The sequence below is a fragment of the Filicampus tigris genome, chromosome 22 (genome assembly GCF_054856515.1).
Source record: "Filicampus tigris isolate MCC_2025a chromosome 22, RoL_Ftig_1.0, whole genome shotgun sequence".
Lineage (NCBI taxonomy): Eukaryota > Metazoa > Chordata > Actinopteri > Syngnathiformes > Syngnathidae > Filicampus > Filicampus tigris.
Window position 1 is genome coordinate 2,610,192 of NC_141238.1, and position 26,590 is coordinate 2,636,781.

General features: G+C 42.2%; 3 protein-coding genes across 11 annotated transcripts in view; 2 read left to right on the forward strand and 1 right to left on the reverse strand.

Annotated features, from left to right (window-relative positions):
* Window positions 1-26,590, forward strand: part of LOC147126468 (amphoterin-induced protein 2-like) — a 44,827-nt gene that overhangs the window by 1,245 nt on the left and 16,992 nt on the right. The window lies entirely within an intron of this gene.
* LOC147126469 (uncharacterized) overlaps window positions 1-26,590 on the forward strand; it is a 59,125-nt gene that overhangs the window by 1,242 nt on the left and 31,293 nt on the right. The window lies entirely within an intron of this gene.
* Window positions 1,402-25,749, reverse strand: slc38a4 (solute carrier family 38 member 4). Of its 3 annotated transcripts, none has more exons than XM_086023134.1 (16): window positions 25,588-25,749; window positions 14,682-14,917; window positions 14,489-14,585; window positions 14,245-14,360; window positions 13,891-13,964; window positions 13,712-13,804; window positions 13,546-13,627; window positions 13,389-13,471; window positions 12,766-12,824; window positions 11,966-12,199; window positions 10,843-10,922; window positions 10,646-10,746; window positions 9,945-10,069; window positions 5,026-5,170; window positions 3,895-3,992; window positions 1,402-3,710 (listed from the first exon to the last, which is right to left on the reverse strand). In XM_086023134.1, exons 2-16 carry the CDS (start codon window positions 14,804-14,806, stop codon window positions 3,606-3,608), a joined length of 1,617 nt encoding a protein of 538 aa, XP_085879260.1. In that variant the 5' UTR covers window positions 14,807-14,917; window positions 25,588-25,749; the 3' UTR covers window positions 1,402-3,605. The 3 variants fall into 3 exon arrangements, with proteins under 3 accessions (XP_085879260.1, XP_085879261.1, XP_085879258.1); XM_086023135.1 differs by lacking the exon at window positions 25,588-25,749 and adding an exon at window positions 18,295-18,451; XM_086023132.1 differs by lacking the exon at window positions 25,588-25,749 and adding an exon at window positions 17,212-17,389.

Below are 26,590 nucleotides of genomic sequence, written 5' to 3' on the forward strand. Positions count from 1 at the left end.
ATTAACAAGACAATAACGACAAATTGATTGATGAATAAGCAAAAACTGAGGCCAGAGCTGTTGGAGCCCCAAGTTCCATAAAGTCTGGAAGGACCAACAGTATAGTTTTCCATTTTCACTTCCTGTTATGATGACCATGGGTGCCAAACCTTTTGGCAATCAGGCATCCAAGTAAGTCAAGATGACCTGCCAAGGCATTTCCCTCACCGGGCAGCTGTCACACATGAAGCAGCCAAGAGTTTAGGAATATAGTTCATGTTAATTTAATCTATGAGGCACCAATATTTGGAAGTGCCACTGTGGCAACAGGTGCGGCCACACTTGCGCTCTGTGTTGGCAAAATCAGAGGCGATTTTGGGGGCTAAGTTCTCCCGCTCTATAAATAAAGTTGAGTTGAGTTGCTCACTGAATGCATTTCACCTTTTAGGGAGAGCCACCCATTGGAGTTTTGTATGTATATATGTATGTATATATCTAGAACAGGGGTTCTCTGACCTTTTGGGTGCAGGGACCCCTTAATGTGAGAAATTTTTCCAGGCACCCTCTAATCATACCAATGCCAACTCAACTTAACGGCTCTGTGCACCTCTAATTGACGGTTGTCAACTTTAAGTGTTAGTAGGTAGTATCATAGTTGGTAAAAATATATTTATGTAGCTGTGAATGAAAAAGCAAAGCCTTGAGAGAAGATTCTCAAATAGCGACACCATCTATCACATTTATTTCATGTGAGCGTCAAACCGTATTTTTTATTTTTTGCAACTGTCCAGTTCACTCGCTTCTGCCCGTGTCGTACGGAGAATAACTTTGGCTCGGGTATTGTTGTTGAGCTCCATAGCTCTGACTTGAACGCAGCAGGCCCTGACGGTTGTGCCTTTTCACCTTCATAAACGACCTTCCACTAATTTACATCTGGCTTACGCGCTTGCCCTTGCCGCTCAGCCCGGTGTCATCTTGCACCCGGGTAATGGGAGAGTAAGTAGTTACAGCATGTTCTCTGGCAACAGTGACATGTCATTCAAGTCACATTGCACAAGGGACTCCTGGAGTTTTGCACTTCAATACGGATGAGACTGGTTCCAAGAGTGTGTGCGTGTGCCTACAATGACACACACAATGCAATTCCTCGATCCGAGTTAATCAATGAGAGATTATCTAACTCCTTCTTTCCCACCTCCCGTTTGGAAACTTTACGAGTTGGTGCTGTAAGTCATGGCTGGATGCAACCTAGACAAGAACACTGATTTCCGACAGCCTCAGAACATTGAATCCTTATATTGGAAATATGGCAACGATGGAAATCAGAACAGTGTTAAGGTTTTACGTAAGCTTTTTATGTAATCGTAATATTGCCAATATAAAAGCTTGTGGATTTAATGGATGAAATGATTTGCACCAAAGTACGATTTTCACATTTTTATTCATCATCATAATGAAACAGCATCACGAATACAAAAACATGCCCTTCGAATGGGTACAATTACAAATTTGATTCTTAATTCCACAGGGTGCAAGATGCACTGCGGTCAGCATTGGGCCGGAGGAGCAGTTCCCGTTCTTTATTTTTACTAACACTTGTTAGAAGCGCTCAACCATGAGCAGCAGCTTAGCTCAAATCATACAAAAGAGTTGAATTAAAAACGATGCCAGATGGAAACTTTAACAATACCTGAGATACTCGGAGCAGATGCGTGGCTGAAAGATAAAAACCCAATTGGGAGGAACGAAGAAATACAATAGGTGTCAAAGTAAAGAAACCTTCATGATTAAGAGATTGTATCCATCAGCCGGGCCCTTCAGTCACGATGCTGGTTAACTTGAAAAGGCCTGTGCAAATCTTTCCAAGTTTCAAGTCATACCTCCCCAAGTGTTTCTATGGCAGCAGTAGATGCACAGTGAGATCAGAGCATTGATTGTCCTGACGGAGCCCGATGGACGTTTTGTTGGGTTTTTTTCCGCCTTAGTATTGCTCACGGGTAACCTAATCTTGAACCCAGTGTTGGCCAGCAAGAAATAAAAAGCTGCGTGATGTTGAGTGAAAACCTATTCTAATCATTCTGATGTGTCTGTCACTCTAACAATGTGAAAATGGACATGAACAGAGCAATCTTTCTACAAATATACAATAAAAGAAGAAAAGAATACTACTGTCAGACAGCAACAAACAAAAACATCAAAATGAACATTATGCATATTTATATTTATATATACTAAAACAAACATCGGATTGCAGAAGGTACTCTCAACAATGCACTTGCAGACCATGAGAGTTAGTGTACAATAAAATAAAGATTATTTACAGAGCATATACAATTGTCCAAAAAGACCTTGTGTAAGGTCCAAAAGAAACATGCACATAAACACTATTTCATTTGAAATATCTCTATGCTTCATGTATTTAGATCCACAAAGGATCTGTAATTGTTGCCCACTTTGGCTGGATGTCACAAAGAGAGGAAAATTTAACGTCATCATCGATGTTCTTGTTAAAGGCACCAGTAAATAAAAGCCAAATCATGTCCGGAAAGGCACAAGGTCAAGAGATTACCCACAGTCGTGAGGTTAAAAAATATTGATTATTTAACTGAAGGCACCAGTACATTTATGGATGAGCCCAATTTACTTTTATAAATTCCATCAAATGAACTGCATGACTAAACCTTAATCTGAACATACAGCAACAGATTCAGCCTCAAAGCACATTCAACTTGTTTGACCTTTTACAAGCGGGTCATTTACTTTGCACGGTATTCAAAATGTGTTACACTGTATTCTCCGCAGTATGACTTCACCGTGATGAGCATATGGCACGAGTTGGAAATATTTGACTACAACGCTCATCACATGGGTGACTGTCATGATTGACACCTTTTTGGGGAAAAAAATATTTCAGTCGCTAATTGTTTACAAAAATAGCATGCTTTGTTTTAGTTGGCCAGCCATTCATCACGTGCCTGAAGCAGATTCTCCGTATTATGTACAACATTCACCTATTCAGTAGACAGTTATATACATATACTGTTTAAATCCCCTCGTGACTGTAATACAGGAAGCATCTCCAATGCTTCATCTGATGCAGCTTCCGGCTAGTCGATCGTGAGAAGCTAAAACCAGCCGATTAGCGTTATTGTTTCTGTATGTTCATACAGACTTTGGCAAGCCTCTTTTCTTGATTGTTCACATTGGGGGGAAAAAAAGCAGCAAAGGAGACTGACTGGCTGCGAGTGTTAGTCCTACGCCACAAAGATGCAAAGAAGTGCTCCGTGTTTTCCGGGAGGGCCGCAGACCCCCACCCCAAATGTCACATTCAAGTGGGCAGACGCAGGCTGGCCTCAGCGGCCGTTTGGAAAGTAACAAATGTGTGTTCGTTCAGCTTCTTCGTAGCTCGGGAATAACAGCCACGACGATGCTTTCCGGCGTCTGCTTGCCTCTTGTACTTCCAGATCTTTTTTTTTTTATATAACAAACACTGACAAAAATACAGCAATACATCTGAAAAGTCTGAAGAACATCTTGATATGTCCGGCTATTGTAGCAAATATACGTTTAAGGAGGGACGAGGCGTCTCTCCAGATGTTGCTCAAGGGAGGTCAGATGTGCCGCGCTTAGTGCCCCCCGCTGGAACCTGGTGGATTGTGGATCCAGTCGAGAACTATGAGTGACAGGCTGCCAATCATGAAGACTATTCCCACGACCAGGAAGATAGCGGCCTGGGGAGCGAGACCAGAACAAAATAATACTCAATGCTTTCAGATGAGGGAGGACGCACCGCGGGATTCTGGTGAAATTTCTGACGAGTCACATTTTGAAATCGGGCCCCGCCTGCGGGTATGTATTAGGAAAGCTGATATGTTGAGAAAGTGCTGACAGTGCATACTGTATGCGTGGACTCACCCCGATCTTCTGTGGGGAGCGAAGCGGTACTGTCTTCACTAGGCGGAGGTAAAAGGCGGCAGGGAGGATAAAGATGAGCATGGTGGCTGCCGAGGAACCTGACAGACAAATGAAGGCAGAAGTTCAGAAAAGCATCGCGATGGTAATGGAACCAATAAAACATTTGTCTAAAAAAGTGCAAAAGCTAAAATTCTTCATTATGTAGTTAATCTAAAATGTCCTCATATTATAATGCTAACAGCCTACAATCGTTAAGTGTAGATCAGATTTAAGAAGGCACAATTGTAAATAAACACGTACATCTTTGCTGCTGTAACAATGAAAATTTCCCCACTGTGGGATCAATAAAGCCATTCTTATCTTATCTTACTTAATAAACCAACAATTGGCAGGAGTGCCACTATATAAACACACGCACTTTTTCCCCAGAAATTGACGTGTGTTGCAGCTATTGTCATCTACATTTAAGCCAGTTACGGGCCCATACTAATTACGTCTTTTGCAAACGTATGTCCTTGAACGTGTCCCCCGCCTACTGCCCAAAGACAGCTGGGATAGGCTCCAGCACGCCCCGCGACCCTTGTGAGGAGAAGCGGTACAGATAATGGATGGATGGATGTCCTTGAACATGTCTGTACCTGGTTATAGATTACCGGTAGTTGAAGCAATTGTAGTTGTAGTGCACTAATCTGTTATAAAACCTTATTAACAAAGTTTAATCTTACCATTTCAGTGTAATTTTATAGTAATGTGAACATTTTGGGCTTGTCTGTTTTGGAATAAATTCTTTATTTGAGGACCTTTAAAAAAGAAATTCTTTTTCAAAATGATCCTCTTAATTTCTTAAAATATTTAACGTAGAATAACCTGAAAAAATAGGTATATGTTAAATGTTGCGGTGTTAAAGTGCCAAGAATCTTTAAACCGAGTGATCACGATTTTCTCACGTGAGCGGCAAGCTGACACGACCTGACACTTTAAGCTTGTCCACTTTTTCTTTACTTAACTAAAACAACCTCTGACCCGAAGCCGCTAATCGGACCGCCGCGGCCGATCTTCACATGGTCCCATGTGGGATTCCCGTAGGTGCTTTTCCAGCTTTTTTTTTTTTCTTTTTTACGGTCCACTCACCAATGAAGCCGAAGATGTCTCGGATGGTTGGGACGAAAATGACAAGCATGTTGTTGAAGAACAAAATGCAGGCGGCGATGAGCATGTGGCGAAGCCAGCTGAAACCTCGGCCGCTGAAGAGCAAGGTGGTGATAGAGGAACGGATCTGGATAAAACAAAAAAAACAAAAGCGGGATTCTTGGTTATTTTGAAATATTTTGAATAGCTGAGACACGTTCGCTTTCTAAATGTTCTGAACTCCTGTTTCCATGCCGCACTGAGCAAGATAATGGTTCTTGGAGGAATTTGCCACCGTGTAGGTTGAATCATTCAATTCTCTTAAATAAGGTCATGGATGGAAATATGGCTTTTCTGGATGTGTTGCCAGTGTCGTAAATGGTTCCCGGTTCACCTTGCTCCATGTCGCCGCCAACATCACAATCAATCAAACTCTTAACCTCTGTCTTTTGTCGTGCGGGGATTTTGACAAGGTGAAGAGTGGAAAGTACAGATATCCATTTTCTAATGTAATGAGCAAAAGTAAAAAGTAATCCAAAATAAATATGGAAGTAGTTGTGCTTTATTTTTTCCCACCACTACCATGTGGTAGGGTACTTCTTGGGAGGGCAAACTAGTTGAGACGGAATCACGTGTACACTTCAAGACACGATTAATCTACTTTTACTTCCTCACAAAACATAGAATTATAGAAAAGCACCACAGACATGCACACAAACTGGTTATCCAACCAAAGGCATCATTTAAGCACGTGGGTGTGTAATGTGACATTTGCAAGTCATGCAACCAGTTGACACAGTCCCGTGCATGTCCTCCATTGTCATTAAGGGCGTTTACGGGTAAATAATAATTTTAAAAAATGGCCACTTTAAAATATGCTCAAAACACCGTTGCAATGTAAACAGACAGCACGGACTGCGTGGTTCTTAACTGTTTTCCTTTGGAAATGTGCATCTATTTAAGTTGCATATTTTGTATTGCAGATTATTACATTTTTAAAAATATTTTATACGTCTAAGTGAGCGAATGTATTGCAATGACAAAGATATGCCATTGCAAATGGCTGTGAAAACCGGTGGCTACGTTCTGTGAAATATAAAGCACCTGTTGTTTTGACTTTCTATTTATCAGGATTTGGCTTTCATAGGATGAGAAACAGAATCTGAATCAAGCCCCACTTGTCTTGAGCCCACGTTATCTGTCCGGAACACTACTCCTGAACCTCATTCCCACACTTGCCATTGTTTGAAGTGTGTCAAATGCTGTGTACATTTGCTCCAAGAAAAAAAACAAAAAAAACATGGCGTATGTTTAGGAGAAACTGCGAGCCCGCAGATCCCCGCTAAGACGCCCGGTACTGCTTGAACCACAGGCAGCTCGTTCAAGCCTCCAGTGGGTGAAAGGTCGCCAATATCAGGTGTAGCCCGAAGCACCTAGCGGCAAACTGGCTATACAGTGAGCGGTTCAGAGACGCGGGGCTTGAGGGCGCCCATTCAAAAAGGCGAAGGGATTATCTTGGCCGTGCAAGGCAACTATGAGGTTGCATCAGCCAGGCAGTGAGAGGAAGGCGGACGCCCATGCAGGAGAGGGGGAGGTGTGTCACTTGCAGTTGACAGTTGATTGTTTATTTTTCCAGCTGGCTTTGCTTCCTTTCTCGTTTGTGTTTTATTTCTCAGATACATACGGCGCTAGACAACGTTTCTTTGTATGTAGCCTCTGTTGACAGATTTATTTCTAATCATGCTCGAGTAGGGCAAAAAAGATGTAATTTCTCCAGCCCAAACTAGGTGACCTTCATTGTGATGGGGTTTTCTGGGATTACAACCAAAAAGTTGTCAGCCTGAAGAGTTATCTGAGATACTGGCAATGATTTAACTGCTTCACCCTTAAAACTCTACAACCTCGCACCCGCCTTTCCCTCTCTCCCACCAGCTGTTGCATAATGAGGCTCGGAAAACTCGAACCGGGACGGGGCATTTCTCGCCAAGGCTCCAAACTATTCGGCACCCAACTGTTACCTGGCGCGAAGCCTTTGGAGCACACCGTGTGATATTTGTACACTTTTGACTCCTGCTATTTACCTGTCAGACACCATCCCACACCCCTCCAAACACACACACCAACGACACATACACACAGTGAGAATGTGGATGAACTGGTAAAACAGACTGAATTACAAGTCTCAACTGGATTCTGTAGTGGATTATTCGTAAGTATTTGAAAACCTCGTGCAGACTTAAACATCAGTAAACACGCACACCTGCATTCAAATCTAGAGACAAAAAGCAGAAGCTGTACTGGTTGCCACTTAACTATATTTAGGCAGTTTTCATTTCAGCTGAAATGAAAACATTGCGCAATTGCCCACAAAGTGCCCTTTTATGTAAAAATATGAGACACGAGAAGCCAAGTATGACAGCCCGACTGATGCCTTTTCACTTCATCTTTTGCAGCAAAAACAAAACCTAAAGTAGCAGCTAAGCCTAAATGTAATGCTCTAGGGGGGCTCTAGTGGCCATTTGGAGTCCTGCAACCAACTCCAAGTCGATTTTTGCAACAAATTCTCTAAATAGTGGTTCAGTTTTGCTGATGATTTTTAGGCAAAGGTAAAACAGCGCTGCGTGATGCACTTTGGAGTCTGACGTGAGTTGCTTCTCCACATTTTAGAAGAACTTAAGTGCTTTTGTTCAGATGAGTGGCTATCTGATGCAGATGTGAGATGCATTCAGCGAGCTAGTTGTGCTTGCACCCTGAAAATGCGATAGCCCACTCGTGTGGCTGCTGTAGAGTGCCCCGTTGTTGTGCTTGAGTGCGCGCAGTCACACAGAGAAAGACAGAAGAATGAGGAGCAGGGGATTTTTTTGACCCGGACCTTGGTCTGGTATGCTCGCTGTTGAGCGCCTCATTGTCACGGTGTGGAAAAGCCCTGCGACGTCCCAGTGTGAATTTACAAGACATTTATTTTCACTTTACAGGGACTTGAAATGTTTAGAATGATCAACTTTGTTGGAGTGCATGTCTTTTATCACTTCAGCCTAGTCAAACATGACAGATAACATGTATTTGGCATATGCCTAAATGCTCAACAGTCAAACTTCCTTAGAGGTGCAATAGTCACCGTAATTAGACTCTCATGACTCGTCACTAAATTGGGGCGTGTATTACCTTTTAAAAGCTGATGCAAACTTTAAGGAGTCTGACACTAGGCAAGGAAACAAATCAGTCGTTTTGATCTGCATCCATAACAGGAGGCCTTGAAGCTGAGATGCCAAAATAGCGCCAACACATTTTTAATTGATGTTTGGCACATAAAGGCGATTGTTAACCATATCTTCAATAAGAGCCTGAGAACTGGGACATGTCTGCCTCCATGTAAAGCCCCTTCATAATGCACTGAATCCTGGCAAAGCCCTGTGTGATCCGGCCTCCGTTTTGTATCTCCCCTCACGTGATTGCACACAAACGTACACACGCTCACTGTGCCGTCTAAACACACGTACGCACACGCATTCTTCGCGCTCTCGCGTATAAACGACTTCTCCGCGGGGGCAGAGGACAGACGGCTGCAGACAAAGCTAATGTTAATCTCGCGCTGAAGGTCGACCAGCGAAGTAAAGGTCTGAGAGGATTCAAGGTGAGATTCTCAAATGTCAGGTGGAAACTTGGCAGAGGGACAGCGCCGCTTTCCATCTGATGTCTCACCTGAGGCCAAGGTTGTCCCTGTCATGGTACAGTGAATGCGGCACAATATACTGCAGGCATGGCAATCTGCACCAAATGTGCATTCATCAACATTAACATTTATGCATCTCGATACTAACCCTTTAAACTGTAAGGTACAATGAGCTGTGAGTAAACTGGTCTCACCTAGAAACTCAACACCTTCTGCTATGCGAGGTATTTGGTTAATACTTCCCACTCTTAGCAGTTCATTATAATAGTTGCCTCACACTAAGCAAGTATTGAGTCCCTTCAAGAGCACCTCTGCAGGTATTGAGAGGGCAAATATGTTCCAACTACTGGTGCGGAACAATTTGGACATGTAGTTCTGCCTTTGTTAATGACCTGCCCTTATTTCTTGCTTGTGCATTTTAGTGTGGTTCCAGTAAATTAGCATGTGCCCTAGATCAGTAATTCCCAAACAATGTGTCATGAGAGATCTTCAGCTACTGTGTAAACTATCCAATTTCACCGACGTGGGCCGAAAATGATTTATTTACAACAAATAATACATCTTTGTTCATCCATCCATGCCAGTGATGTATAATGGTAGCCAGAACAATCAAATACTATATCTTCCACGAGATGGCAGACAATAATTGCTAGTTTGTAACGCCCAAATTTGCCTCAAGACCGCATGGGAGCCCTGGTTTATACGTTAGTAGTACTCAATGTCAATTAAGTATTATTTAAGTGATAAGGAATTCGAGTGAAAGGTAAGTTAGCACAGTACAATGCAACTAATGGTGGACAGATTATGACTCAATGACAACAAGGCTGCTGCTGCCACCTGGTGGTTGCATGCAGCTTCTACATTCTGACAACGACAGAAGTTGCTATGTGACCAAGGCTAAAAGAGGGCATGACACTTCCTCTTGGTCATCAGCCAAATGTGTCCTCCTCGTGTCAGATGAAGACACAAGCTAAATTTAGCCTCTGGCCATATTTGGGAAGGAACTATGTGAATGAATGTGTCCGGGGGTTTTCTATGGGCATCACAACCACAGGCTTATTAGTTACTCAACAATCAGACACTGAAGTTAGGAATGACTGCTGATAGAGTGCTAAAGTACAATTCAGATATGTTTGTCACTTTTGCGTGGTGTAATACGTTTGCAAAATTGCGTGTAATCTTTAAGAAATGTTTGGAAAGTAGCTTTCATTTGCAATATTTGATCATATTTAAAACATGAGGTACTTACAGGGAAGAGCACAATGGGGACAGTCAGCGTGACGGCAGTGAGGACAGCCAAACGCACCAGCAGTAGCAGGGTGTCAAACTTGTAAACCTTGGTGAAGGTGTGAAGCAACTCCGCCTCCACGTTTTCTGTGTTTTGCAACAAAAACAGCCACTTGTGAAACATGATGGAAGAATATATTCTACACAGTAACACACCGGTCTTGTTCGGACATGACATTGAATCCGAGCACGAGTCCATTCATATAGAGAGCGATCTGAGCGCTTGGACCATGTTTGGAGGCGGCGTGGGTTGCGAGGCCGAGTTCTTTTATCAGTGCAATTCACACCGGGCCGACTGAAAATAAGCACTCGTTTGCATGCCAACTGTGTCATGTTAGTATTATTAGACAATGTTTGACATTCGGGACGTGTCGCTGGTGCCTCATATCTTTATCTCGGCCTTTGGTTGTTGAACTTGGACAATGCTAAATAAAGCAAGATCTGGGATGTACTTTTAAATGTGAAGGACTGGATTACAGTGCTGCTAACCTGCCTGTTAAAAACAATCACAGACTTTGTGAAACGCCACCAACTGAAGACAAGCTAAGTGCAGTACATGAGTGGTTGTCAGGCTTCCTATCTCATGGCTGAACAGAAAAAGTTAGAATATTGATTAATTGTCTTCATACCTACAATAGCAAATCAATTGTTGGGTAGACTTACCGTAAAAGGTGAGGTAGCCAAATAACGCTGACATCATATACATGATGAGCATAGCCAAGATGGACAGGTTGGAGACAGTCTGCATCTTCTTCCTGCTGCGACTGCAGAAATAACAGCGCACATATTTGATATTTTAGTTCTCCGCCACTTTCAGAAGTATAGAATGTCTCTTTTGGAAAGCAAACAAGTGCACTTACTCTTTCAGCTCACTGTAGATGGGCAGCACCTCGGGGTGGCACACAAAGGCAAAGGCCAGGATGGGCACGGTGTACGCCGTCTGGAGACGAGATTGTAGTGTTACGGAAGGCTATTTGTCTTTTTTCGTGGTTCTAGAAGCCAGCATTTTTCCCAGTGTAAGGAGGCGCAGTCGCAAATGTTGTAAAGTTTCAGCAAGACTCTCCCCAAGTGCAAGATTGGCTTTGACCACACTACTTTTACCTTTTTTTTTTTTTCAAAAGTGTAATATCTGACATTTTTCTAATATGTACAATACATTCCTGCTATTCGTGGAGGATTGGGACTCAGCCCTGCCAGAAAAAAAACATATTTGCACTCCTTGTGGCCAGAAGAGGGCAGCATAGTACAAACATGCAAAGACAAAGAGTGTCAGAACTAAGTAAATCACCAAGATGCAGTAAAATTTTTTGCAAAGCATAAAGAATATATGCCTGTGAGTAATGTTATACTGTCTGTCTGTAAGTGTTGCTGTTTGTGAAAAGTTTATGCTACAGATGCCATATGTTAGCCCATTTGTGGCGTTTTGCAATATGTGTTAGCATTAAGATAAAGTTAAAGTGGTTAATTTAAACACACAACATGTAATTGTTTTTTTGTGAACTTCAACTAAGAGTGGCAGCTTAAAGCCTATTTTAGTCTCTCAGTTGAGGTGAATCACTTCAACAATACTTCCTTGACACCAATTGATTTCCTATCAGGGCTTTTGCGATAGAAAGAGCACAAGAATACACAAAAAGGTGAGGTTTTCAGCGCAACGGTGTGCTAGTAAATACCGTCAGTAGGCAGTCGTTGTAAAAGTAAGAACTACATTCTTCCTGACAAGGAAACTCAAAGCAGATTTAATTAATTGGCATTAAGGATCACTGTGAATCATTGTGAAAGGAAGTTTAGGTTCTCAGTGGCACACAAAGGCTACAAATCCTACATGCATACAAAACACACGACACACCCTTCAAAACCACCTTAACCAAACATTGTGTTTCACAACCTTGAGGCCTTTTGCCTCTTTTCACCTTACGAAATGAAAATCGTATTCAAATAGCACTCCCTCAGATTTGAGCAAGCAACTGGTTTCAGGCCTACCTGTGAGTTGAAGACAAAGTATTTGGGCGTGCACACGTCCTCGCTGGTGGAGGCGTGAGCGCCGTGGCTCTCCGCGACGGCCGGGGACATGTCCGCCCGGGAGAAGTCCATCTGCTCCGAGCGGTTGTGTAACGCATACACGCCCGGCATGTGCGAGGCGTTCATGCTTAGGTTGGCTGACGAGTGGTCCAGGAAGGGAAGAGGGCATGGCAGCTGGGTTTTCTTGTAGATCACCTGGGAATTTATGTAGAGCCTAGTTAGATATGGTCACAGACAACATCTTTTGAATACATAATGAACTTGATTAATTGAAAATGATCGACAAGGATAGGCTGTGTTGTTTCTTTGTTTCGAAGCAAACTCAGGCCGATGGTTTTTACTTAGTAGCAGCGACTACCGGAGGGAGGAATTTAGGTCCAACGTCTTCCTAGAAATTTAAGAAGAACCGTTTCTACATTTTCTATTTTTGAATTTCCATCTGCTGGACTGCACGTCACCAGGCTGCTTCCCTGTTACCACGGTCATATTTCTCAGTTTGAATCAGTTGACTGGGATTTGTTTATTTCTGAAAGTTGGGTCGGGCTTTTGAATATGAAACCTCAGGTTCTGAGAAGATTGTTGTAAAATTTCTTATTAAAAAAATGTTTGGAACAACAAGACATGATGGAAGCAAAACTACTCAGTGACAACCTTTATGCTAAATTTGTCCTTAAAACTAAGGAATTGTGGTGTTGGATATGTCCAAATCCTTGTCTAGCAAATGGTTTTTTTTTTTTTTTTTTTTCCAAAAATAAACTTACAACTCCCAGGAAGAACACCATGCAGGAAAGAGAAAAACCACTCGTGTAGCCCAGATAACCTGCAATGAAAATAAAATGAGTGATTCGTAGGCATACAGACTCGGGTAAGAAAGACAGCGTAGATATCGTGGCTATTTGTTCCTTTGCCCTTCCTATAAACTGTTCCAGGATATCGGTCACAGATGTAGGTCGAATAGACAAAAATAGATGGATAAAAGATACGAGGAGCGGTTTGCAAGTGGATTATTTTACAAGTCTGGCTGTAATGCCAACAGATGCATATCTAGCTCTACCTTAATTCCAGAGCAGGTTCTGTGGGAGCTTAGCCATTTGAACACTGAAGCCAGTCCATAAAACTCCATGTGTGAGTGATGGAGCTGACTAAAGGGCTTCATGATACTTTGCTTGAAGTCGCATTTGCCAGAGCTGACTGAGAAATAGTGTTAAATGACTTTTGGCTGACTCCAGACAGCTGCGTGGATGCGACTTGGATTTCTTGCAAGTCCATGACAATAACTAACAGCTTGTAAACCGGGCAGTGACTTGCGTCACTGGCCAGAACATTAGGAACCCCTGCACAATCTCATGAGGTTTGATTTATGTTTGGCAGTGTGCATACTTACCCAGGTTTTTAAGCATCGACAAGGGTAAAATAATTCCAATGGACACAAATATCACCAGGTAGTTTCCGTTCAGGTACCATTCACTGCAAACGCACAAAAATGGGTTAGACTCATAAGATAGTCCGTCCATCCTTGCACAATAACAACGCACACTCACCCGGCACTTTCTTCTAAACCCAAGAATGCCCGAATCACCTCTGGCAGCTCATATTTCACAATAAAGAGGTAGCTAGACATGGCTGCAAAATGACAAGAGTTGAAATTTAGCCAAACATTTCAAAGTAATTTTTTTTCTAATCATATCCTCTTAACCGGCACCTTACCGCCAATGTTTTGCATGATGATGGATCCAAATGCTGCTATTTTTCCAGGCCAACCAAATGCCCTTTCTCCCAGTTTTTCATAGATGAGAGACCCTGTGAATTGATTTTCAGATATTTAGCCACTAAAAAGCCTCATTAACATGGAGTCCCTTCTTTTAAAGCGAAAACCGAATGCCAACCTCCTTCTTTTGCTGTCATAAGCAGCAGATGCACCGAATACAAGGAGAGGATGGCAACAGCGATGAGGAGGAGTCTGTGCGAGGGAGAAGAGGAAAAGTTCAGCGTTAACATGAGCACCGAATGACCTGGACTCTTCATTCTAATGATGTGATATGTGTTCCATTATACAAGCGACACCATTATGGTCAGTTCATGTGCTGGCTTCTATGAGAGTGCATGGGTAGAGGGTGGAAGAGGTGTCGTTTGACAGAGTGGGGTCACACGGTGAGCGGGTGGGGCATCTGATTGACAACTACTGCTACCAGAGTTTCGTCTAGTGTACCCTCATTGACCGTTGACAAGTCGATACTCACGTGAACAATATAATGCCAGTGTTGGCCATGGCGTACGAGAGGCCCAGGATCCCGCTGCCCATTATGGCGTTGCTCAAGTTAAAGACCGACATTCCAAAGGACGTATGGCCCGGATGCTGCACAGATTTTAAGTGAGAGAGAGAAATATGAGGGAGGGATCATATTAGTTGTTTTAGGTGTCTATAAAGTATCACTGCAGCCCATAGAACAATGAAAATCTTTTTTTTTGTGTGTGTGTTCTTACATATTCTTCATGATACTCTTCATATTTCTTCTTCTTCATCATTCCATTAGTCAGGAACTTCTGGCTCTCGCCATCATCCATGTCGTCCAGGAACTGACTGCAAAGGCCCAAAATGAGCACAAAGCGATTTTGTTAAGTATGCGTACATGAATTGTTCTATGCAGGTTTTGTGTTATCTGCACGCAGCGCACACCTGTTGATGGTGGCCTTTTCGGAATCGATGGTCTCGGTGAAACGGTCGTCCAAACTGTCCGTGCTGTCGTCGTCGACCTCCGTGGCGACTTTTCTCAGCTCCATGCGATCCACAATTCCCGGCATTTTGCTTCACGGCGGGATGAATTTTCCGATGCTCACTTTTTCAGCGGTCACAAGACAGCAATGTGCTCCTATAACCCCTGCTTGTCTGCTTTTTTTCCCCCTAATGCGATCCTAAAAACAAAAAAAAAAAGATTGTTATAGCTGCTTTAAGCATGCATCTTCAGACATCTCTTTGACTTGAACATATTTCCACTGCAAATGACTCTGTACCATTTCCTGCAACTGTTTGCTCTGTTACCTCACAGCGGAAACGGTTTGCTTGACACAACATGGGCACTTCTCGTATACCGCTCCTCATTTCAAACTTCCAATTAGATACCATAAGTGTACATGTGCCAAATAGTAGATCTGGTTTCATCTTTGCGCGTATATATACAGTAACATGCCAGAGGGGATATACAGTGCATCGAGGTTGCTGGCCTGAGTAAAGTCAACAAATGTTGAAATTAGGTCACGGATGCAAGGGGTTGTTCAGCCATCAAGAGGCCCCCTTGTTCGCATCGGAGGCGTCACCGACCCACAGGGGAGGAGGCGTGCTTCACATTTTCCAGTTTAACATCATTATTACGTAACGTACTGCAGAGATTCAGTGTAACGCAAATTGCTGTATCATAGTCTTACAAAGAGCTCTTAGACCGTAGCGAGAATGGCCCTCTGTAGAGTAATGCTGAATTTGATCAAATTCTACACCGTGCTTCTCATGTATGAACCACTGACTAAAGTGATCTGGTGGCTTCTTTTTTGGCCGCCTCCTCAACATTTTGAAGAGTCCTGTTAAGCAGTTAGTTGCGTAATCCTGCTAACAAAAAAGCAAGGATAAACCTGAAATCTGCAATACTTTTGTTTTTATTATTATTTTTTTGTCGTTGCAGAATTTCTAATGAAACCTAAGTAGCCACCTCAACGGATTTGAAATGTATAAGGTGACATTTCTAATTTCAACAGTTGCTTGGGTTGAATCACTCTCGATAATATTACATTCAGTTGTAAAAATAGTGGAAGGGGCAACCGAAGCCAAAAGTGTTGTTTATTTGTTAGAAGTTAAATTATTGAGCCTCTTGGGAAGAGGTGAATGTACGGCATTGTATGCCCGTCTTTGAGGTGCAGGGAGAGAGCCGAGTCCTGAGTTAGCCCGTCTGCCACTGCTCTGTGGTTGTCTGCTGTCCCCAAGAAACGTAGTTAACTCTTAACGTAAAATTTCCATGCCATTCCATTCCATTACACAACCAGATGGGTATCATGTGCTACTTGTTTCGCGACTGTACAAAAAGAAGCTGCTGAGCAGAAACATCTTTGCATCACAATACACATTGTATGTTTACAGTCAATAGGCTCTCGTGAATTGACGTCAGAGATGTAAATAACAAACCGCCTGACCCTCACTGCTGATTTGATTTAACACAGTTAGTCATCGACTTTAGTTTTGCCTCTTTGTTTGGAAGCCTGCCAATTACGCGTCGTATGCTACCGCTAGCAACCATATCCTGTATCCACAAGTCCGCCTAATCACTATTGTGTTGCTTTTTGACTGCTGCCTGTTGCCTTTTCAACGCTGAGACGATTAACCTGTCTGACTGGGTGACCCACACTTACTTGACTTAAATGCCCCTTCCCCTCCAGAAACCATAATATGATATAGACACATCTATACTGGAGCCACGCGCACCACATTCTGCTTTGATATTTAAGCTTGCCGAGCTGTGACAGACTAATTGACACAAAGCATTTTAATGCAATTTGAGTGGCCACATCTGGAATCCACATAAAATCATGTGCATCTAGCCACAGAGACGCTGTGGAAGATTCCGTGGGAAACCCACATGTAAGTGTGGCCAAGAAACATTAAGATGTAACAATCCTCATATCTTGGAAAGTTTCCACTCAAATTTTCAGCCACTGTGTTTTATGTTATATGACCTCATTTGTCGAGACAGGTTTTATATATATATATAATAACTCGCAAATATTAATACATGTCACTAGGCTGCAACTCTGGCCTGCAAAATCTCTCAATTAAAGGAGCCAATTTGATTAATATCCACACATAACATGAACAATTCCAAAATCTGATGGCAAAAGACAACAAACACCATGGCATTGTGTCGCGACAGCGCCAGGCAATGCAGTGATAAGCGATCAAGCTTGTTTTGGTTTCATTCCCAGAAGAACGTCTTCTGACCCTATTCCTCCTCCTCCGCCCAAGCAAAGTCTTGCATCAGCCAACCAAACACTTGAGCTTAGAATTCTGCAGAAAGTGCAGAAAGCAGAAAGCAGCTGTTTTTTTTCCAAATGCCCTCTGCAGCAGTATCATGCATCGAGAAAAGGCTCAAAATTGGACGTTTGCATACTTTCGAATGAGACTACAAGACCACTAACATATTTTAAAACATAACTAGCATACTCACTCATGCGGAAGATTCCTACCAAAAAAAAAATCTTGACCGCTCCTTTTCTGTGAGCCAAAAATACGTTTTAGTAGTCGGACAGTAAGTAGTAAGTAGTCACAGAGAAGTGAAGGGTTGAGAAGCTGCAGCTATTTTGTAACTCAGGTGAGAAGGGACGCTTTTAAAAGGGGGGAGGGAGGACTTTGGTCACCCAATCAGGACAGGGCCCTCCTTTTGAGTAAGCTCATAAGAATACCCCCTGCCCCCAATACACACACAATCACACACTTGCACAAACTGCCTCTACAGAAAAGAAATACAATATAGCATCATGATAACTTTGTATTATCATAATATCGGACAGCGTCACACTAGTGAGCCCTGTCACGTCTGACTTATTGATCACATGACAAATCACATGACCTTTTTTTTAATAAACTAGCCTAAGTAACCACACACACATTGCCAGCTGCATTGCCAGGCACGAGCCACAGTAGGCTGTGCCGCCGCTCCGCCAATCAGAGCGCAGCGGCGGGGGATGTCGCTCTGCCCAAGGTCGTGTACATGTCAGGGATGAGGCCTTATCTCGTCACGTCATAATGTTCAAACAGAGACAACATACATGCTCCACTGAGGTCAACTTTGAGAATCCTCAATTGTGGACTTGTCGGTATCAGTTCTTGTCCTTCCAAATAATAAATGAAAATCCACATTATAGAAAGTCCGTAAAAAAACAACAACACTGTTTTGCATGCTTTAAAACACATTTGCAATTATTAAATCACACACAATAAAATAGACACAGAATACTGTACTGCAGTAACTCCTGTGTGAGAGTTTAATGTTCTCCTGGCATGCAGTTAATGGCTAAAAGATTCATTGGTGACTGTGGCTCTCCTTTCCCAATTGTGAAGGCATTACAGGAAGTATACTTAAAAACAAAATTGCTTAAAAACAGTCCAATAAGATGACGAAGCAGAAGCAGATTGTGACAAGATTATGTTGATTGTATTGTGTTATTGATCCATTTAGCAACCAACTGGGAAGTATTAACCTGCAAAAGAGGCTGGAGTGCACATTTTCCATAAAGATATGGTTACTTGCCTTGTTTCAGTGTGGCAGCCTCACTCCAAAAAATAGTAATCTTGAGAACAATCGAACCTTCAAAACATTGTTAGGAAAAGCTCTATCGGCAAAAGCTGCATTAACCTCCTAACGCATCCTCTGTCCGAGTGTATCACTAAAAAAGTCGTTAAAGTGACACACGGCAGCAATTTACACCAAAAGTCAGTCCACCAACATTCCTTAGATAACTTCAACAAATTCTCAGCCAATCACCTGTGACCAGAAAGCTGTGGTAGTGGAGAAAAGCTGGAGGGGGGGATTGTGGGATGGACTAGTTGCCATTAAGTATTCTGACTGCCACACACATTTGTCTGGCGATGGTACACATGAATTATTGAAGTACTCGTCTACTTCTCTTTTTGACAACGGAAATTGAAAATGCTGTGATGTAACCCTACCAAAAAGAACACTCTACACTTTAAGATCAGTTTCCTAGCAACAAGGACGATGGCTCGGTCGCCGCACCATCACCTGTGTTGACACAGCCCTGTTATGAAACGCCATATTGCTATATATATTCACACACCACCATGGAATTTACCACCATTGATAGGTTCTGTGTAAACAGGACAGGCAGAGTCCTTCTAGGTGAGGCTTCCTCTTCTTTCTTTTTTGTAGACCCTGAACCAACTGTCCCCTACCAACGGCCTAATAGCCACCTATAATGATCAGAATAATGCACCACACTTGAATTGGAGTATCGGAGAATGTCGAAATCCAATTCATAGTCTTACTTGACCTAGTTTACTTGATGTGAGCGATTTCAAAAGTCCGTCAACAAGATACCAATTGGGGCATGTTTGTGTCACCATCATCAATATCAAAGGGTTGTTCACCTCACGCTTTTCATGAAAACACCCCCCCGCGTGACTAATTCAAGTCAGTCCTGGACCCATGGAAATGGGACAGTCCTTCCTACTGCCGTGTGTCCACATTCAAAGGTGGATTCTGAAAGCATTAAATTCAGCCGAAACCTCTCAATGGGTTGTACAAACTGTCCATTGGTGACTCACGGATAGATCATGTGATCATGACAAAGAAAACCTCGATATAATAAGTATAACAGAAATCGTATGGCGAATTTCCAAAAAACAAAAGGAACTTGGGCTTGAGAATAATTCTTCAGTAGGCTGTTAAAATCCTTGAGAGCTCTATCGAAGACTTGACGGTGCCCGCGGGGCCTCGAAGAATTTCACAGGTCTGAGACGACGTATATTTCTAGCTCTGGTGTTCCATGAACGTGCTTGTTAAGCTGCTGCTATTCTGTGTGACATAACAGCATATGAAAAACATTGGGATGCACAAAGTCACCGTTTGTGTATTTTCCATTTATCAAAACTGATATTGGGGGACCAGCCTCTGTTTCTGTTCAGAGTTTCACAATATTCAGGCAAATTGGAGTACACTACTTCTGTACTGTTGATTAGGTCAACAAGTTTGCTTTCTGAAAAAAGTCAACATGACATCAGCTAAATTGGGCTACACCCATACTGTGACACCTATTTGTTAGCATTATTATTCTCAATAAAATTCTGTCAGGGAAGCAGGTCTTCAGAACAAAGAGCTCATTTTAAAATGATTATTTTTGTCCATCATTGATCAGTGAAATGTAACCATATCTTGGAAACATGTGTTGACTATTTGTACTTAGGTTATGGTTTATTCTAGGGGTTGAACAAACTAGTCAACTTTACTACTCCGATGTTTAAAGTGTGAAGTCCACGAGTTGTATGTTTTTGGCTTCCGTCTTCCAACTGGCCAATTAACAGAGGTCTTTTGATTTACCCATCTACTTCCATTGTTGGACTAAAGCACTGTGTGGAGCAGCGAAATGTTCTGCCAATAAAGCAACGCAGTCTTCATACGTCTGCGCAAGTCTGAATGTACGAAATTAAGATGGTTGTGGATGAGCCAACTTTGCTAGCTTTGGCTAGTCCATTGGCCGCTGTACAATAAAAACACGGGTATAATAGAAACAGTGATATAGAGAAATGCTACATTTTCTGGAGCCTGGATACAATGTCCCGTCTTAGAAAACATTATGCTATGGAACACAAGATAAGACCAGCTCGTTGAGGAGAAACATGCGCAGGGCTCCTAAAAATAGCTTTTCCATGAAACTGGTTCGTGTCGCAAAAAAGACTGGTGACCAATGTATGGTGCTGAATAAATTGCCATCGTTGACGTAATCGATTCATTTGACTTGACTTTATCGCATAGTAGTCGATTGCAAAATATATTTAGTCGTACAAACACTAGTTGCTAAGTTTGCTAATGTTGAGCCATGTTGATTGTTGTTTGTGTTTACCAAGTCATTAGTAAATTCCATTATAAAGCAGTAGGGGGAGTCCAGGAGCAAAAATGAAATACAGCTACTTTAAATCAAAGCCGAGCTGGACTCGATATTTGAAGCGCCTTTTGTTTCAGCACATCTGGCCGAGTCTGCCTGAGTCATGCAGCTCCCATTTGTTTGTGTTGGGCTACGTTCACACTGCAGGACGTGATGCCCAATTCGTATTTTTTTGTTAAAACCGATCTTTTTATGTACTCGTTCACATTACACAAACAAACGTGACTTCTAATGTGAATGCAAAGTGTCCGTGATGTGACATGTGTACAAAGCAAAAAGTCAAGTGACGTGCAACAAAAAAAACATCACGTAGCACAGTGTTTACAGAAGTAATTATGGTCTTGCGTGTAGGGGCAATGCTGGAGGAGGTAGAAATATTTGGGAGAAATGAGGGGACGCTCCTCGATCTCTCCATTTCATGGATACGTCTCCTAAAGATGACATCACGTCATTGGTGCGGATAATAAATGAACTTCCTGCGTGGCTGAATTACTACTATCACCACATACTCTATCTATCAACTTTATGCCTGTCACATAAGGGCAAAAAAATCTGAATTGGGCTGCGGTGTGAACACGTTCTGTCTGAATTTCCAAGTGCCACGTCCTCAAAAAGGAGTTGTACAAACACAATGCTTGCGCGGCGCTCCCCATCGCCTCACAACCATCTCGAGGCTGTCTATGTTCCCACCTGGGAGGAATCTGTCATCGACGTGACAACTCCCGCTTTTCTTCTTACGTCACTGCGGTACACAGTGATGAATGCATCCATAACAAATTGTACGGCAAAACATAAAGACAAACCTCCAATGGCGTCACATGACGGCAGCAGTAGCACCTCATGTGTCCTAACCTTGTTTGTGACCCGTTCCTCTTTCTTATCGCTTTGCATTGATCCGCAATGTGACGGCAGCGACGTGCTTTTACAACTCGTAACTCCCTGCTTGTGGGCTTCAATTGAGGGACAGAAGGGTTCAGTCCGGGTGATCCTGATGGTCCCTGGATTATTTGTTCTACATATTAAAGGCAAAGTGTTCAGCCAAACCACTCGGACAGTACAACCTTAAATTTGGTGCAGTCTGCTCCACACGAAAGTAGTCATTTTTTTTGCTTATATTCTTTTTAATGTGTTTAGCTTAGGAACTAGACCCTATTTGTTTCTATGTTCCTTGTAACGGCTCAGTGTTTGTAGGCTTAATGTCATTTGGCAATTGTCAGGTCCCCTTTGTCACCTATTACGTAACGTATGGTCAGGCTTGTGCATAAGTCATATTGTGTATTATTTATGGCGGCAGACTCCTTCGCTTTGCTGCGCAAGGCTGAGGCAGCCGTCCAGCCCTGTTTTCCTTGGCCTGTCAAGAGGGCTGAAGAATGACTTGAAATGCTTTTTCAATTCATTCTTCTGGGCCGCCTTGCATAAATGCATAAGCAGAGCCCTGTAAAAGCAAACACAGCTTCTATTTCTATAAAGCAAACACAGCTAACGACTAACACCACTGTGTGCTGCTATTTGTGCTTCCAGAGTTGATAACTGATTAAATAAAGAATAAACTCTTAATTTGTCGTATTACTTTAAACTAACAAATGGCTCTTGTAGAACTGTTCTATAAAAGCAATAGCACCCTTAAAGTCATGAGGTTACCATCACAGCTGTGACGATAGCTACTCAGTACAACATCACTGGCTCTCGCGTCACATTGTTTAATTGTAGGACACGCCAAGGGTCCGAGCAGCTGTGTGGGCAAACATCCCACTGTGTTTACAAGATCTCAAACGATGCACTGAGGCCTTGTGGTTGAGCTGTGACCTCTGACCACCATGTGGAAAAGAGGAAAACAAATTTCCCCCCCGCCGCTTGTCACTAAAACCAGAAGAGACGGTCCCTCGGATAGGGAGGTCCACCTTCAGGGGGGGACTGGAAACTGAGACGTATGAGCTCAAGCCGGTCTTGACAAGTTGTGCATTTATCCGCAGATGAATCGGCTTGGCGCCCCGCTGCTAAATTCATTGCTGAGGTGTTACCGCAACACTCAAAACAACTACAACTTTAGTCCAGGCAATTATTACTTCTGCAGTTAATCGCACTTTTACATGGTGGGCAAAAGGTAGGTAATAGGTATACACTTGTTGAAGTACGTTTTTTTTACAGCCGTTTCAAATCATTTGAGTCACGAGCGAAGAAAAGTGGTTGATAGGAATGAAAGGAAAGATGTATGGATGCATGAATTACAGAAAAAACAGGTGTGATGGAATGAAAGAAGGCAGAATAGTAGTTTTAAGTGTAGAATGGATGTTGAGGCTGTATTAAAAAAAAAAAAAAAAAAATCGACCAAGGAAAGAAGGGTAGCAGGTCAACAAGGAAAAGATGCCAGGAAAAAAATCTGTATTGCATGTTATATCTTTAATTAAGTAAGATATTTTCTTAGACAAATGCCCTTTTAATAGGTCTTAAGGGACCCGTTCCATTTTGGATATCACCAGCCCAACACCGCTAATAGCACCAATATATGACTCAACCGCTTCTTACCGCAAATCGTAGTAACTGCAACAGTTTATTGTTACATATGACAGGTCTTAAGACTAGAAATCGATTGCTATGGTTGCTGTTGTCCTTCAGTTGACATTGGCCTGTCAGTATGTCGGTCTTTAACTACAATTGTATGTAGAAGGTCACCTTAAATTAAAAGCAACAGTGTCGAGAAACCGTGGCTCATTTCAATGCTGAACTTATTTGTAAGAAGGAGAATGTTTCTTGATGCTTTGTTGTTCATTGATACAATAATTCATTAGCGCGTAGCGTTTTGTTTGATCATTTCCCTACATAAAAGTTGTCCGCATATACACGTATGAAAAGGCTACGAATCCGGTTGCATAACCGAAAAGTATATGAACCCACAGGTCATGAGGCATTTTATTACATCATTTTGTTGACCAGTACAGTACATCTGCTCGATAAGTATTTACCACAACGAGATGAAAGTCCAGTCGTGTTTAAAGTCATTTCCATACTTGACTTTTTGCTGCCGTTCCTGTGTTGCTTTCTCCGACTGAAATAAGCAAATGTCAAATATGTGCTGCCACATATGTTTGATTGAGGTGAAACAAGTATACGCGGTCAAGTAGGCCAGGGGAGAATATATGCATGGTCACTGTGTATTAATAGTAGCCAGAGAGGCAATGACAGGCTGAACATGCCACTCAAATAAGCCCAAGATGTCCTTTACATTCTCCTCACTGAATCTAGTCTTTGTGTGTGTCTTTGTGGTCAGGGTGCGTTGCTTCATACCGGTTGGTTTAAGACCAGTGTAAACACACTCCAGAAAAGTGCCGATAAGCCACACAATGGAACGCTATGAAAGATGTAGGCCAAAAGTATGCAACGACTTGGAAAATCCACAGAAAAGTGCATTTGTAGACATTTAGTTAGAGCTTTTAACACTTTTTGAAATGATTATTATTGGGTACACCACTTGGACCATGTAATATAAGAGTTGTATTAATATTGTCTAGTTGTCGTTAACAAAGATAATAATGCATACTTTTGATTGACTCTAAAAAAAGTCATTTTGAATACATACATTTTTGCCCAAGTGTCCCAACTTCAGGGCCACGTGTCGTGTGCATTAAACAAAATTATTTGAGATGCCAATTACATAAAATGTGCTCATGAATACCCATGCATTTTTAGTTATTTGTAGAATTATTCGTTATTTTGCAAAATGGCATCGGCCGTCGTTGACAATAGATCACTTTGATTGGCTGTTAACTAGCGAATCAGTACATGAGATGAACGTAGACGATGAGGCACTTTTGTGCAAAGCAACAGCAAAAAAGTTGCATCATCTATTAAATTAAGATCAGCAAAACTTTGCTTTTTACTTAGACTTGTTCCTGCTTGATCATGAGCGTGGTCGGCATTTTGCGGATATGTGTGAATTTTATTTCATGAAACAATGACTGATTGATTTAAGTATGACACACGCATGCACGACCACCCCTTACTGAGGTGTTGTGTCACCCTGGCCACCCCATTGATACATTTGTGGCTACGCCTCTGTTTGTAGTGGTGAAATTATTACACCTAATCCTAATGTCTACATATATGCAGTATGTGCACATTTTTTTGCTCAGGAAAAAGTACCTTGAGTCCAATAGGCTAAATTAAGGCACTTCTAATACACAAGGTAACAAAACAACTCCAGTTTAAGACGCTACCATAAAGGACTTGCTGTCTTTGGTTGAGCTAATAGCATCACAACCACCATTGGAACCCATGATTGCAGTCACTACATCACTATTAGCTCACGGTGAGCTCTCCTGTTACATAAAAACCTACCATCCGCATTTCTCACTCTGTCGTTATGGCCATTAATCGGCGACAGAAGCGTGTTCAGCCCCACGCCATGTGAGCCGCGCGGAGGCAGGCAGACCCCGTTTTGTTTTGTTCCACAACGCGTGGGGGGGAGAGGGAAGCTAGGAAGGCTGTGGCCGACGTGCGATAAAACGAGCGGTATTACGCGTGCTTTTACACGTTCATGCAAAAAGCTGAACTGGAGTCTTGATTTCAGAATTGAATGTTTAGAAATCATTTGCATGGATCAATCGCCCTTTCGGTGCTTTTGCGCGCAGCGACATCCTGCAGGAAGCGCTACTGTTGCGTTCTCGAGACACATTGTTTAAAAGCAATAACATCGTGCAATCATGACACAAAAGCAGCACGGAGTTAATTTAAGTCATATGCGTATATTAAGTGATCTTTAATTTGCTGAGCTTTAAACCTACAAAACCCACCCATTCAAGCCAATTAAAACAATAAGAATTTTAACAGCCCAACACTATAGATGGTCAATTTGTCGATGCAGCGATTGCATGCAGGATAAAAGTGAATTAAAAAAAAAAAAGTAAGAGTATAAAAGAGCTTACCAAGTGTGAGTGGAAGGCAGTTGTAAGTAGCAGCAAGCAGGAGGAGGAGGACTCAGGACTGCTGGTAACAAGAGATGGAGACCCTTCCCATTTAACAAGCAAGGAGACTGAGTGGAAATTTCCATGTGCCATGTGATGACGGCAGCTAGTGAAGCTTCATGTTACACTGCTGGGTGGTGGGTGGGTGGCTGTAGGGCTCCCAACCTGACACCCCAAAGTCCCCCGCACAACTCCCCACCCCCACACTCACTCGTGCAATGAGCAAAGCTCCCTTGTTGTCTCAAGTGTCTTCAAGTGACCTTAATTGTTGCTTTGGATTATCCAATCCAAACAGTTTGAAAAGGAATCAAAAATAGAGTAAAGGTTGCCTTTGTTTACATTCCATTCCGTCTGGCCACATTGGAGGAAATAGGGACATTCCTGAAGGGAAAGTTAAGGAAGGATGATTCCAAGACTTGGGGATTCTCCACCCAAGTACATGAGAAAATAATATTGACTATTCTTTTCGGAGACAATGACACTTCAGTAACAGCTGTTGTTTAAAATTGAATTGATTATTATCAGATGCATGATAAAAACTGGAAAAAGTGGCTCAGGATAAAATCTCAGAAGAGAAAAGAAAATAGACGCCGAAGCAAACTTCAATAATCGCGATATGTTCAAATTCTCATTTTAAACCAGAAAAAAAATATTTTCAGACTAATATTGCCTCAAATCAACCTAAATTCAGATTGAAGGAACCTCTTTTGTATGACCATTGTCAATACTTCCAGAGGTACCGCAACTTAAGAATGACCCAACTAACAAGTTTTTCAAGAAACAAGCCATCGCCCGGCCAATTTTTTTCTAGAGTTGCGCGGAAAAATGTGAGATGCGAGTGCTATACGGCGGCAAGAAATTTCACAACAAGCAGCTGTTTTGCAGATCGTAAAATTCTTTAAATTCTTTTTAAAAAAAAGAGGCCAACTGTTTGCTGAAAGCTGTTGATTGCAGAAACCATTTG

Excerpts from the sequence above, each read along its gene's own strand:
- slc38a4 (XM_086023134.1), bottom strand. The coding sequence starts at position 14,806 with ATGCCGGGAATTGTGGATCGCATGGAGCTGAGAAAAGTCGCCACGGAG. Across the intron at positions 13,965-14,244 it reads ACTGGCATTATATTGTTCAC|ACTCCTCCTCATCGCTGTTG; the intron begins GTGAGTATCGAC and ends TCCCTCGCACAG. Across the intron at positions 13,805-13,890 it reads TATGACAGCAAAAGAAGGAG|GGTCTCTCATCTATGAAAAA; the intron begins GTTGGCATTCGG and ends ATCAATTCACAG.